At 44.8% G+C, this 14,321-nt stretch overlaps 1 protein-coding gene across 8 annotated transcripts in view; it reads left to right on the forward strand.

The window, feature by feature from the left end:
- LOC124412227 (neurogenic protein mastermind-like) overlaps positions 1–14,321 on the forward strand; it is a 121,186-nt gene that overhangs the window by 83,651 nt on the left and 23,214 nt on the right. For 4 of the 8 annotated variants that reach the window (XM_046891935.1, XM_046891937.1, XM_046891939.1 and 1 more), the window contains one exon: positions 4,443–6,035. In XM_046891935.1, coding sequence (XP_046747891.1) covers positions 4,443–6,035 — 1,593 coding nt within the window. The remainder of the gene's footprint in view (positions 1–4,442; positions 6,036–14,321) is intronic. The other 4 variants (XM_046891936.1, XM_046891938.1, XM_046891940.1 and 1 more) reach the window with 1 other exon arrangement.

Here is a 14,321-nt window from a genome sequence, read left to right on the forward strand (position 1 = left end):
GAAAGTTTCTCGGTCGATAGTTGTAGGTACGCGAAGTCTAAGAGCGTCGAGGTAATTAATTCTCAGAACAAACAGGGTCTAGAGTCCAGGATTGCGACGGCATGGGTATAATATGTCCCCGCAGCTTCTAACTAATGCAAATTCTTCATTCTCACATCATCCGTTATTTTCTTATAATTGCAAATAACGAATTCTTCAACAATCCAGTCAAAATCCGTTGTGCACAGACGCTAGATTGAGTATAAATATTATGTTATTGCATAAAGATCATAAAGAAAAATCTTGAGCCAAAATATATTTGCGAAATAATTTTTGGGGAGAAAATAATTCCTTGTGCTATTTGTAAAAGTATATTGTTTTTTAAGAAGATTGTTCTCAAAAAATCTGATTAGTGCTAGGTATAGGCGATGCTGCTTGATAAATTTGAACGGAATCGTATAATATCTCGCGAAGGGGAAAAATTGCTCTCTCCTTCCAAGTGTTCAACGCACGCAGGCGCATACGTGTAATAATATACATATAAGTATGTAGGCGTGTGGGTGGCGGGACTATCTATCGCGTTATCACGCGCGGCTATCATCGCCTACGTCTGAAGCAGCCTACTATGTTTCAATTTTATCTCCCGCGGATGGTCCAGCTCGCTTTGGGATTGTTCAGGTCGGGTCGGACCATTTTTCTCCTAAATCTAGGTCGACGCGAAACGTCGCCGAGCCCACGTTTATCCCGAGAGGAATTATGCCTGCTCCTCCTCCTCCTCTTCCTCCTCCTCCTCGACGCGGGTCCCTGCAGATAACGAAGATCGTCCTCGAATGAAAAAAGGGACCGATCTCGCGTTAAAATTCCGCGTTTATTTCGCGTTTATTAAACGCGGAGTTTCGATTATATTTATTTATATTCAAAAAATCTCTTCAACTCCATGGAAGAGTGCCTTCAACCAAAAAACGCTACTGATTTATTCTGGAAACTCTTTGCGGCTGTTGAAAAACAACCAAACTACCCCCATGCAGGGCGTATAGCGGATAGGAACAGCGGCAAAATCTACAAACTTCACCGCCGCTGCAGGTATAGTTATCTGATTTCAAACTAAATTAGCTTTCAACCGGCCTCCACCAACGTCTGTAACTCGAACCGCCTTGAGCCGTTGACGTTATACCTACCTTCGGAGCTTGACTATTAATTCCGAGTCAAGAGTCAAGAGTCAGGAGGAGTCAAGAGGCGCCAGGCACCGAAGCCATGAACGCTTTTACAAACAAGGATCTTACACTCCTTTAAAATAATACAATACCATTGAATAACTCGTTATCACGTACGTCACAATTAAAATAATTCACGCACAATTTTTTTATTATGCTCATGAATCGTGGAGGCTTGAAGAGATCAATAAATAAATAAACAATTTACTTAACGTCAAATCTGTAACTTATACACAGAAGTACGATACACGCTAAAAAGAAAAGATACCTCTACCTTACTTGGGCAGGAAATTGGGACATGCATACGTAACATCCGGCAGCCCGACTTCCGGTACTCTTTGTGCACTTTGACCTCGTCGAGCTTTCGATCGGCTTATCGTAATCGCGCGGTCTTAAAAAATCTCGAGACGAAAAATGTCGTCGAGAGGCTTACATACGTGTACCGAGATTTTTTCCTCGAATGAAAAGAAAAAACTGCAATATTCCTAGCCGAAATAATCCGTCGATCCTATTTCTCAGCTCTCACCTCTCTCCGATGGACTCGCCGCTGACACGCGGTGGTTTTTTTACTACCCCTTCGCCGCGACCTGGGCGGGGGTGCGGGCAGATCGGAGGCAATATTGACGCGCGGCGCCGTGGAGGCACGCCGTTATCAGCCGCCCCCGACACCCCTTTATCCACCCTTACCACCCCTCTCCTCCCCCGCTTCCGACCTTCCGCGACCCCCCGACAAACCCGAGGACGAACCTGCCCCGCGAAATTGCCTTCCTGCAGTGCCAAGCCGGCCGGCCCCGAGGCCGCCTCTTACTCTTTCTCTTTCTCTCTTCCTCCTCGTCTTTGCCCTCGTTCTCTTCGTTCACTCCGCCCTGTCACGGGGAATCTCTTCGCTCCTGACTTCTGCCTTGGCCTGAACCAACCCCCCGCAGTGAACCGAAGAGAGACGGAGCGAGAGCGAAACGGGGCGGGGGAGGGGGGGGGGGGGCAGAGACTTTTTCGCAGGCTCCAATCCCAGCTGTAAACACAGACAGCCGAGATGAGTGAGTCTGACTCTGCGGGTACTCAACATTAACCCCATTTTGTGGAAGGATTTTATTTTACTAACCACTCTCATTTTCTATATGCTGCCCTTGCGGTAGCCTGTGGTTTAATCACCCGGTATACCGTGAATTTTGGGTGTGCAGGATACTGTACTTGTCGCAATTCTTCGCTTCATCGAGCTTTGCGTCATACTCGTTGCTATTCAAAGTTCTTCTTTGGTTCGATTTATTCGAGAAGGATAGAGTGAGTGGGTGGGTGAACGGTTATTTATTGTGCTCTCGACATTTTCTACTATGGGGGATTATAGGGAGATAGATACAGAGTTGGTACGAGTAAAATATAATTAGATTAGGAGAGGAATAAATATAACACGTAGTATAAAAGATGAAGGGAAAATTAGAGAAATAAGGGAGTAGAAAAATTGAGATAGAAAAAGTGAAACGAAGGATAGTGTCACGATCAATTTCCGTATGTGAGAAAAATTTTTTTTTGCACAAAATATTAGGAATGGTATCGGAAATCACATTATGTTTCATTGGAAGAAAACTTTGAAGTTTTAGAAACCGAAGGAAATTACCTCGAAAGCTTCTGTAACGTATACGCGTTGAATTATTGTTATTATTATTATTATTATGAAAAACTTGAAGAAATTGCTAAAATGTAAAATGTCTAGACTAACGATAAGAAGTGGTAACTAAAGAATACAGCAAGCATCGCGTGTCTAGTCTGTTCATGCAGCTATTTGTATTACCTAGAGTATAAAAGAAAGCAGAAAATGAACGAGCGGAAGAAGTAAAAACCTCCCTCCTATCGTCGATTTATACCATAGTACCTACGATTGTGTATTCCATGCGATCCACTTTCCACGCTGACGAGCTTACGATCCTTGTGACCAGAATCATCTGCAATACTTACGTTGATCGAGTCAAGTCGACACTAAAAAAAGAAAGAAATTATCATTAGAACTGAAATGGGATTTAGATGAAAAAATTAAAAACAAAAAAAAAAAAACAAAGAAATAAATTAGAAAATACGTCACGACTTGAACTCGATTCGTCGGATTTATGCCGATTTGTAAAAACCGTAACACTGCATATTGAGATTATGGTTGAAAGTCTCATGACGAATTCTGTCGCACGTAGGCAGCTTCCTTCTCCTCCTCCTCCTCCTCCGCCTCCTCCTCCTCCTCTTCCTTCTTCAGTCAAAAGATATTTCTCGGTGATAAAGAACAGTTACGTTGACTGTTGGCCGCCCGTTTATACCTATATATACACATATATATATGTACAAAAGTATATGTATACGTCTGCTGCCTTGTACCTACCTGAGGTTTCGTTATCTCCTTCTAGCTCCCTCGTCTACGGTGTTGTTCGAAGTTTAGATCCCAACGGATTGTAATCCGGTTGAAAATCACCTCGAAGCATCGCGAATCTATTAACATAGATTTACGGAGTTTTACTTGATCGGTATACCTCTACGCTTGTCGGCCAAGCCATTGTCGCTCGTTCCTCGAAAGTGACACTTTGGAACGTTTGAAAACTACCGATTATGCATGCACACTTCCTGCACGAAAGGTGGAAAAAACAAACCTTTTTAAAATATCTTCACGCGCGAGATTCGAAACTTTGGATGATCGAAATAACGCGAGAAGATATTCGGACGGCGATTAGTGCGAATCGATATCCATGCACAACAATTATTACTTTTCTCAATATTACGATCGTCTTACGTAATTCGAATTCTTTAAAATTTTGCTCATCGCACACTTGTTGCATAAATTTTTACTATTTCGCCAAATCGCGAACTTGCTGCTGCGTCTTCATCGATGACAAGACTCCCTTCTTCTCTCTATCAATCTCAATTTTTCTCTCTCTCTTTCTCTGTCTTCCAACAACAAAAAAGTGACAAAGTCTGACTGCAAAAAGCATTTCACAATATATCCACAACGGACGTGAAAAAATTCTTATTCGTATAAAATCGTGCAGTCGTTATATGAAAAAACAGAAAAATCAAAACTATTCAACATTTATCTACAAAACTTCAATGTCGTACAATAACGTTTATTTACTGGACATTTGTACGTCCTCTCCGTGAACTTATATTCTCCCCATGTAACTTGTATCATAACAACTTATCTCTATTACCGTGTGAAAAAAAAAAGACCCAGGATTATTTTGACAGGATTTAGACAACGCTGATCGTTTGTTTCAGCAGCAGAAATTCCTGAAGCGGACCGCGGAGGAGTTGGAGCCACCGGGTGGAGGCAGCGGGGACGGCGGCTTCGGGGAACCCCCGTCGAAACTGCAATGCACGCAGGCGCAGCATCAGCAGCAGGCTCCCGGAAGTGGGGGTGGCGGCGGTGGCGGGGGTGGTGGGGGCGGTCCGCACCACGGTCACGGCGCGAATTCCTCGGGCCCCCAACAGCAGCAGCAGCAGCAGCAACAGCAGCAGCAACAGCAGCAGCAACAGCAACAGCAACAGGGTGGAAACGAGGGTCTGACCAAGTTCTCGGTGGAGATTGTTCAGCAGCTGGAGTTCACAACTTCGGCGGCGAACTCCCAGCCCCAGCAGATATCCACGAACGTAACCGTGAAAGCGCTGACGAACGCCTCGGTGAAGAGCGACCGCGTAAACTCAACCGCCTCGCCGAAATCGGGGCCGGATCCACCGGCTTCTGGTGGACCGCGGGCCCCAACGGGGGGTGGAATCGGCTGCGTAGACCTGGGGAACCTCGTCGAGTGCAAGCAGGAGCCGGACAACGAGTTCGTGGACCTCGAACAGTGCGCGGCCGCCCTGGAGAAGGACGCGGCGGCAAACGGCGCCGGATTCCCCGGCTTCTCGGACTTTATCGGCGACGATACCGGCGACGAGATCATAACGTCGGACGCGTTCAAGGACCTCATATCGGAGATATCCGACTTTCATCCCGAGTTCATGAAGGACTTTGACTTCGAGGATAAGTGCGTCGACAACCTCGCGAGCAACGCTCTGCCAACCAACGTGACGAACAACGGTCAGATAAAGGTCGAGGACGACAAGGAGGCCGTTCACCAGCACAACAACAACAACAGTAACAGCAACAACAACAACGGGACCACCCTTCCCTCGAACTCGAGCCCTGGGGCCCTCGGCTCGGCCCAATACTCCCCGGCTAGACTCGCCTACTCCGGTCTCGACTTCAAGTCCGAGATGAGCCCCGCTGCTCAGACCCTGAAGCAGATGGCTGAGCAGCATCAGCACAAGAATCAGCATCTCGGTCTCGCCGGTTTTAATCCTGCAGCAGCGGCGGCTCGGGGACCGGCTGCGAGGTCGCCCTATGCCGAGTTCCCTCAGTTTGGCGGGGCCTCCGATTACCTTGGTAGTCCCGGCAGCAACGGGCCACCAGGAAGTCAGGCACAGACCGCGCAGACGGCGGGGGCCTATCACAAGTCGAGCAATTCGGCAAACTTCCAGGGGCAACAGACTAGCGATATTTTTACCGCCCAGTCCCAGTTCTCCACACTCGGCGATATCAAGCGGGCCCAAAATTCCGGAGGTAAACCCTCGATGATGGGACCCGCCGCTGGGTACAAGCAACAGTATTCGCCCTACGGAAGCCCCGGGTCTATGCCCAATCACGGCAGTCCCGGGTACCCTCTACCCCCCAGAGGATCTCAGGCCGGTGGCGGGCCCAGTCAGTCCGGATCTCAAGGACCCTTCACCAGCTCAACTCCACCCAGGCCTCCCTCCGGACCTGGCACTTCCACGCTGCAGATCAACCAGGCCCAGCAGCTACACATCAGCAACCCTGGGCACCAGATACAGGTCAGTCACGATTTTGATGTTTCCTAATTTTAATATTTGCGGTTCGAGGTATGGCTGGAGGATAAGTGGACTGCAGGAAAATATCTTTCCTTAGTGTGAAACACCTACAGCGAATACATGCGATAGACCCTTGCGGGGAAAGGGTGAAGGGCTTTTAGTTCGGTTTCGATTTCGATTCTGTTCACTCAAGTCCGGACGACGAGATTTTCTTCAGTTTCGATGTTGAGGAGAATTTTTGTGTATATAATATGCAGGCTTGATTATACGTGAGAAAAAAAGGAAAGAATTCTTTTCATTACGCAGCTACAGCCGAGCGTTGTTATCACAATTCGCGATACGTGCATGCCTCGTACTGTAATACCAATGAAAACATAACGCGTGTACATATCGAGAGGTCCGATAATAATTATTATTGCTAGATGTACAGCTACAGCTGCGTAAAACGCAAGGATAAATCAATCGCGCAGAAAAGAGAGGAGAGGAGGTAGTCTAGTCGGTCGTTTTACCTTCTCTTGTTGAATTCTGCTACGTGTATCATCGCCTTTGCGAAGAACTTGCCGAAGCACGTCATCGTTCGCCTATCGGCCCTATCTCTCTACGTCCCATGCATGCGCGTATGTCGATGTAAAATTGCCTGAACCGAATCACGTTCGAACAACAAGCGGAAGTCCAATCTATTACCTAAGTATACTCACCAGTAAAATACTTTACAAGAAATTCGATGCGTCAACGCATCTGGTTCTAGGAAAATACCGAGGATTGTACTTTTCTTCATGCTCTGACTAACTTCGATCCAAACTAACGATCCGATGGATCATCTCGTTCTCTGTGCCCGTTTTAATTAATTACCGGTTCAGAGGAGTTGGGACATCTACATTTATTTATTATATATATATATATATATATATATATACAAGGTTGCGAATTCTGTATCAGCGGCATGTCGATGAATCGGGTATACGTTTTAACTATGATACGAAGCGGCGATCATATCTGTTGCGTCGCGACACGCGGCGGCGTATCTATTTTTGTACGCGGCGTCTGGGGGGCGACGGGACGGAGACGTTCGGGGCGTCGCGACGCGCAACAAGTAGTTTACCCCTCTCTTTTCTTCATTCTGCTATCGCGGACCCCGCCAACCCCCTCCCTTCTGACTCACTTTATGAATTTTCTCGTTACACAGCGCACGCATCACTCGATCTCCTTAGTTTCGACGTTTCTTCGTCGTCGCACATTTTTTTTTTCATATAGTACTTTATACAGTAGATACATGTAACGATCAGCCCTGCAAGTTGAGATTACGTAACGTACTCTAAGCCTGAACTCTAAACCTGGACCCCCGATCGAGATCTTGATTTTTTTCTTACATCTTTCGATTCTTCCCCCTCTCGTAGCTTCTTTATCCTCTGATTTGTCATTTTTTATTTTCTCGTCTTTCCTCAACCTCAAGGCGTATATCTCGTTTGGTTATCTGCGTCGAGATGCTTCCTGTAGTCCTAACCGAGCCGCTAGACTCACGTCTGACTGTCATAAATCACGGGATGCATTTACATTCGACTATATGCACCGCGACTGTCACTCTATCTCCTCTCCTTCTCTATAAGCCATCGTCATCTCCCACTCGCACGATGCTCCGTTAATTTCTGGACAATACAATCTTGATACCAGATCCAAGACGGATCGATGATGATCTTGATTCCTCTGCGACCACCGCGTGTGATGCAGGAACGCATGCGACGTATACCTTATACTTTGGATCATATTCGAGAACATTAATCACACTGAAATCTACCTGCAACGATTAAGCGAAGGAAGTTGATTCTTTTTCACCCCCATCGCAGTCCGATTTTTCATTTCTATACCTGATTCTTCGGTAAACCATATATTTTTGAGGACCTTACGAATCACGCGATTAAAATTGTCGGCGGACAGGAAGCAGCAACAGCGGCAGCAGCGACGTTGATAAGCACACTGCATAGTAACGAATCGGTAGTTTTCGACGGTTTTATCCGGGCGGAAGTCGTGAAAATAATGTGACAGGGGAATCCGCGACGGACTCTATGCATGATCGCCAAGTAGAACGGTAGGTTGTAACGACAAGGCGTTGTCCGGGTCGAGTTGGGTGTCAGACGGCAGTCAGGCAGTCAGGCCTCGTAAAATCATATCGCCTCGGATGCGAATGCCCTGATTACCAGGCGAACGACTCGTGCCTCGCTGACGAGGTTATGCAAATCCGCTTCCCCGCTTTATAACGCTGCTGTTGCTGCTGTTGCCTCTGCCTCGTCATCCACCGGATGTCCACACCACTACGAAACGGCCGCGTCTCCATATGTATTATAGTATCAGATGGTTCAAAGGGCCAACCAGCCACCTACCCAACAGCCTACCTCCACGGCCATACATGCACACCCCGTGCCCCGATCCTCGTTACAATTTACTTTCCTCTGTACGGTCAGACGCGACGTCAGCTCGCTTCCTTTCGACATCGCGACGCCCCGTGTCTCTCGTCGATTTTATAAGCTAATCGTATGTCTGGTCCCGATCTCGTACCATGTGGTTCTTCTTTTGGTTTCATTCGTTTTGTTTCAATTTTTTTTTTTTTTTTTTTTTTTTTTTTTATTGCTCTTGACTTTTCGACCCGTGGACGGTGTCAAGATCCTATAGATCATTCGATCTCGATACGAAGTCTTGGTCGACTCCGCGACGTTCAGGTATCGTGAGAGATCGTATGTATGTATGAAACCTTTTTAGAAAACTTACGATTCGGTGGTCTTAAGATATGGTGGACAAGTTTGATGGGACCTTTATAGCGTAACGTAGAGCAAAATTCGTACGTATATCGAATGGGTCTTATTGACGTCTGTCCTCGTCATCAGAAATCTAAGATAGGTACATACGTTTCAATTATATATATATATACATATTAACTTGTCCGTCGTCGCAAAGTAGCTTAGAGTTGCGTTGTTGTTGGCCTTTTGGATCCGTAGCAGACCAAACTCGCCTCACCGTGTGAAAATAATCACCGAGTCATTAATTCGTATGTTATACGGAATAGCACACGTATGTACGTTATTGTACGGTTGAAATCTCACGTATGTCGAGTTTGGGAACAACAGAGGAAAAATACAGGTGACCTGTGAAACGATGCTGTAGGGATGCGATTGCAGGCGTGCAATGTAAGTTTGTACATACATATATACCTATAATGTAATACGCGGAGATGACGATTAGTATCGTCGTCGCCGGGTCTTATCTTGGATGAGGATCAATTTCGCCTGGTCACCGAATGGGAAAAGGCGTGCAGCACGCATGAGAGTTTCGAGTCGAGACCACTGAGCGGCGGCCATGCGTATAAGGATAGGAATGGCTTGTAGATGCGCGCATGCCGCAGCAGCCATAGAATCTATAAACCCGTAGTCACCTATAACCTATGCAAAGTAACCTAATTGACTAAATATTCAAATGTCCATCCGCATGGCGGCGTGCGAGGGCATGAAAAGAAGACCGAAGGAAAGAATATAATAATGATGATAACAGTAGTAGTAGTAGTAGTAGTAGTAGTAGTAGTAGTAGTAGTAGTGGTGATAATGATAATAATAATAATTAAATGCTATGGTAAAGATGAAAAAGAAAAGATCTAATATACACGAAACGAGAAGGAAGGAGATAAATATTCAAGGATAGGTAAGTAGATTTGAATAATTCTTATCAGTCGCATCGGAGTCCATTTGACTCGTCAATTGAGGTAAATAAATCAACCGAAGATATCCAACTGAAGATCAGAAGAAAACAACAAAAAAAATAAAAATAAAAAATAAATAAAAAACGTAACGAAAAAAGAAAAAGGGAGAAACATGGCCCTGAGATCTGATCGAGAAACTGTCTCTATGCCCTTCTCGAATACGATTTAGTTTTCTAGTTCTCGGTTAGTAATTCTCCTTTTGAAAGGTAAAAAACGAATCAACTATATTCGTGTGGCAAAAAAAGGAGAAGTTTAGCGAAGCCATTTGAAATATAGCCGTGGACGAAAACAATGTTAAGTTGCTCATTAGTATATATATATATATATATGTATGTACCCAACAAGATGGCAACGTCACGAAATAGTTTCAGAAAAATCTAAACCCATACTATACATATGAGCCATTCCACGCCGATTGTAGTACCAACTTTGGACCCTTATCATTTTTGATTTTGTTCAAAAAATTTTATACGATTGTCCCAACTCGAAAATAGTATCCTTAATTTTTTCTTTTTTTTTCTTAAAGAAAATTCATATTACTTATGATTTTTGAAAATGAACATGCCGTAACCATGTCAACTTATGCCGGAAGTTAAAAATCTTTAAGCCTATGACCAGAGCAGGCCTAATCCTTTTTGAGCTTTTTAAAGAAAAAAAAAAAAAAAATTGAAAAAACGAATGGAGGCAAGAATCAGTTCACAATGGACGGCTACTCAAACATTCGTGCAGTTGGTGTGGAATACCCCGTATGTATTCTATGAAGAGGATGAATATCTGACGACGTATCTTGAAGTACTTTCAAAAATGATTCATATAGTGAAATCACCTTTTGCCAACGGGTCGCGGAAATTCCCCTCAGCCTTGTCCTTGTTTGTTTATTGAAAATATACATTCTACATTACATACGGTTTTGTTATTTCCATTTTAGTTCGCGTATGTTATACGAGATGACGTCACATACCGATAGCATCCGGTGTCTGCATTCCTTGATTGGTAACTATCGTTTACCGAGATTGTAATTATTATTAACTTGGTATAATGTTTGTAAGGTGTGAGAAGGAGGAAATATCAAAACCTTAGATTCTTATCAAATATTTCATGCCTAGTCGGGTTCCTTTTTTATTTCCTTAAAATTTTTTTTCAAAATCTGTTCCCGTCATTTTCCTACTTTTATTTCGCTTCGCGATTATTTAATGTGTTCCTGCGTTCTCAAATTACACAGTGTAATAATATGTATATATATATATATATATATCTACTCACACGATAAACGCGACACGTCTCTCCTCCTTCTCTCACTCTGCCCATTATACCCGGCGTTATTTTATTTTGCGTAACATGTGCCTGCGTTTATATCTACCGTTTAATACGTGAGCAGTTAACAAACGACTGATAAATACATGTGTACATTTTTTTTTCTCTCTCTCTCTCTCTCTCTCTCTCCCTTGTCGCTTCGAAGTCAGGCCTGCAAGCTGAGTCTTCGGACACAATAATTATTTGCGAACAACAACAACAACAACCGTAGGTTATTAATTAATTAATAATCTACTCAATACGAGCTACATTTGTACATATTTAAAATACGATGTTCAAACACCGCAGATTAATTATACAAGTTACGCACATCTTGGTCAAATAAATTTCCAGTCAAGTTTATGCCGAGTATTTTTGCAACGATCTTCCATATACGTGCAGCAAGTCACACTCACCCATGCATAGGCATATATACGATATACTGGTAGAATATGCGAAGGGTGAAAATCCGCGAACGAATTATACTGCCGTAATATGCATATATGTACGTACATATTATAAAGCACATTCCTCTGCAGCACTGCAGAGTTGCGCCTCCTGAATGTTACATGCATGCATACTATACCTATAACCAACGCGTAACACACATGCTCGTGAAATCAATATCCATGACACTGTTTTGTACATGTATATACCTACCTTGCATCGCCGCGCGGCTATCCGCCTTCTGCCGCTGTCGTAGCAATGAACATTCGTACAGTCCCGATGGAAAGTATACATACATATATTCCATTATAGTTGCAGAATTCTTTTTGCTTCTTCGTATGCAAAAACTTGGTCAGGCAAGATTCTCCCAGCGATTCGCGTATGATTTTTAAATTCACTAATTACTGCTCATTTTTCATTTTACAATGTCCGAGAAATTTGTGGCAATTTAATCATCGTCAACTGGTTGGAAATACTGCGAATTCTTTTAGACATCGTGTCGGTTATTCGTCGCCAATCCGATGGACTAGACTCGGCATCGTACAAACTGCAGGTTGATTGACGCCTCGGGACACGAGTTGAATACCTGCTTCTCGATTTGTTCATCGGTAATCGTTTGTCGCTAATATTAGCACGACCGTGACACAAAGTGCACGACCATCTTTTCGAACGGGAGCGCCGCGCGTGCCTTGTGCATTAACGACGATCGTGCCTATAGGTATGTGCGGTTCGATGCGATATGTATTTTTATTTTTCATTTCATATTCAACATTTTTCCAAAGCTCAAACTACCGCTGCTCTTGCACGAGCGGATAATAATTTTACAAGTATAGGTATATTTAGTCGGGTATTATACATATATAGCTTACGAAGCGCCTTTCGTCGTCGACTCGCCATACCACCCAGGAAAAAGTGCCTCCTCAATTGCGGGGCGAGCCACTTTTTTAAATTTAGAACGTGATCGAACGTCAAGGGCTTCGAGAACGCCGTCCCGGTATCAAAAGAAGAAGGATTTTTTGATCAACCGAATTTTGCTGCTTGTCTTCCTTTTTTTTCGCTTCGATTCTCATCTTTCCTCCACAAATTGCGCACTCCAGTGCTAATCACTTAGATTAGTTGATGTACGTCAGGGATCGAAGAGCCTTTGGTCTATTCGCGTGTCTCTCTTTTTTCATACCTCGACCAAAACAAGCTTGTGATTTACTAGCTCTTCAATATTCCGAATCGTTAAGGACCTTTGTAATTCTTCGTTTATAATGAACGATTTTACCGATAAAATAGGTGATTTAAGTAAAAATCCCAAGCTGAGGAAAAGTTTGAAACAAAAAGTCATATTCCGATTTCTGCGCGAAGTGGGTTTCAAAATCTCTTTCCAACTGCTGCGAGGTCTCGGTGTTGCAGGTATCGCGAGTATCCGCGTCTCTCCCGGCAAATGATCGAGACCTCTTTCAAGGAACTATCGCTCTTGCTTTGCCTTCTGGAACTCATAACTATATAATCCAGGCCAGATAAACACCGCTCAAAAATAGTCCCGCCTTACGGCGCTCAACGGTCCTCGCATCGTGAACATGGGTGCCAAACTCTTTGAGGCACGAAATAGACAGAGAGTCTCGAGCTCGACTCGCGAGGAATCATTCTTATTCCTCGTCTTTGTTTCTCCCGCGTTTCCGCCGCCGCACCGCGCCGGATCGCAAACCATACGGTTAAGTTTCAACCAGCCATTATGTATATATAGGGTTCGAGATGTGGTCGGAATTCAAGACGACGACGTCGAGTCGGGTACCTACTGCACGAGATGATCCAAACAAGTGCCTCGCTACCTTACGCCGCTTGGCAAACCCGGGTCCCGATAAACAACTCGTTAAAGTTGAAAATAGTTTGTCCGTCGTGTTGGCGAGGTTAAAAGCTCGAGAGTATAATTCTCTTATCAACTATTTTAAACCTCCCCCCACCCCCTGGGTCTCGTCGCCACTTACAAGACGATCAAACGATCATCGCACTCGCCTATTGCACGTGACGACCAACGAAAATCATATACAATAAAACGCACCCTTAGATACGGAAAAATTTTATCGAGATCTTCTGAAAGCTTGCTGCATTTCGATCGGCGTGACATGGACTGGATCGGGCTTCTTTGTCTCTCGACTCGCGGAGAGGCAGGATGTGCTCATTTACGCCCGGAGTTTTGTAGAGGGAGACGGGCCGCGAGAGGAACGAAGAAAGAGGAAATCGTAGCGGCGTCGTCGTCGTAGCCTAGAGGCTACAGTTATCAACCAGCATCCGAGGCCTCTCTACATCGGTCTGTATGATGGTGAATAAATATGAATGAATCAATGACTGAATGAATAAAACTATGGAGACATGCGAGCATTGGTGGTAGCTCGCGTCATCTGGACACGGTTAGGATGCATATTATAGATCACAGAGTTCTCTCGTCGCCGATTGGCTCGAGGTCTGGGACCGAGTGATGTGTGTATTTCCCTTGCATATATGGGCATATATGGGCATATACACCGAGAGGCTTTGAGCCCGGGTACATACTACTCATTCGCTGCGTAATATGGCCTACGTGCCTGCCTTCGAGCTGCGGTGGTGATGCTGTTGCTGCTGCTGCTGCTGCTGCTGCTGCTTCTAGAGAGTAGAAAGAGATTCAGAGAGGGAAAGAGAGGCACGTGCAGAAGAGAGCTGCCGGTGTTCATGTGCCTGAAAGCAGTGTGTGCGTGGGCGTTGAAACGGCGTCGCGTCGTTCCACGCAGCGCGGTTTATACTCCTCATCGTGCGAGCTTGCTGCCATGCCGTCGTCG

Source organism: Diprion similis, chromosome 11, assembly GCF_021155765.1.
Source record: "Diprion similis isolate iyDipSimi1 chromosome 11, iyDipSimi1.1, whole genome shotgun sequence".
Lineage (NCBI taxonomy): Eukaryota > Metazoa > Arthropoda > Insecta > Hymenoptera > Diprionidae > Diprion > Diprion similis.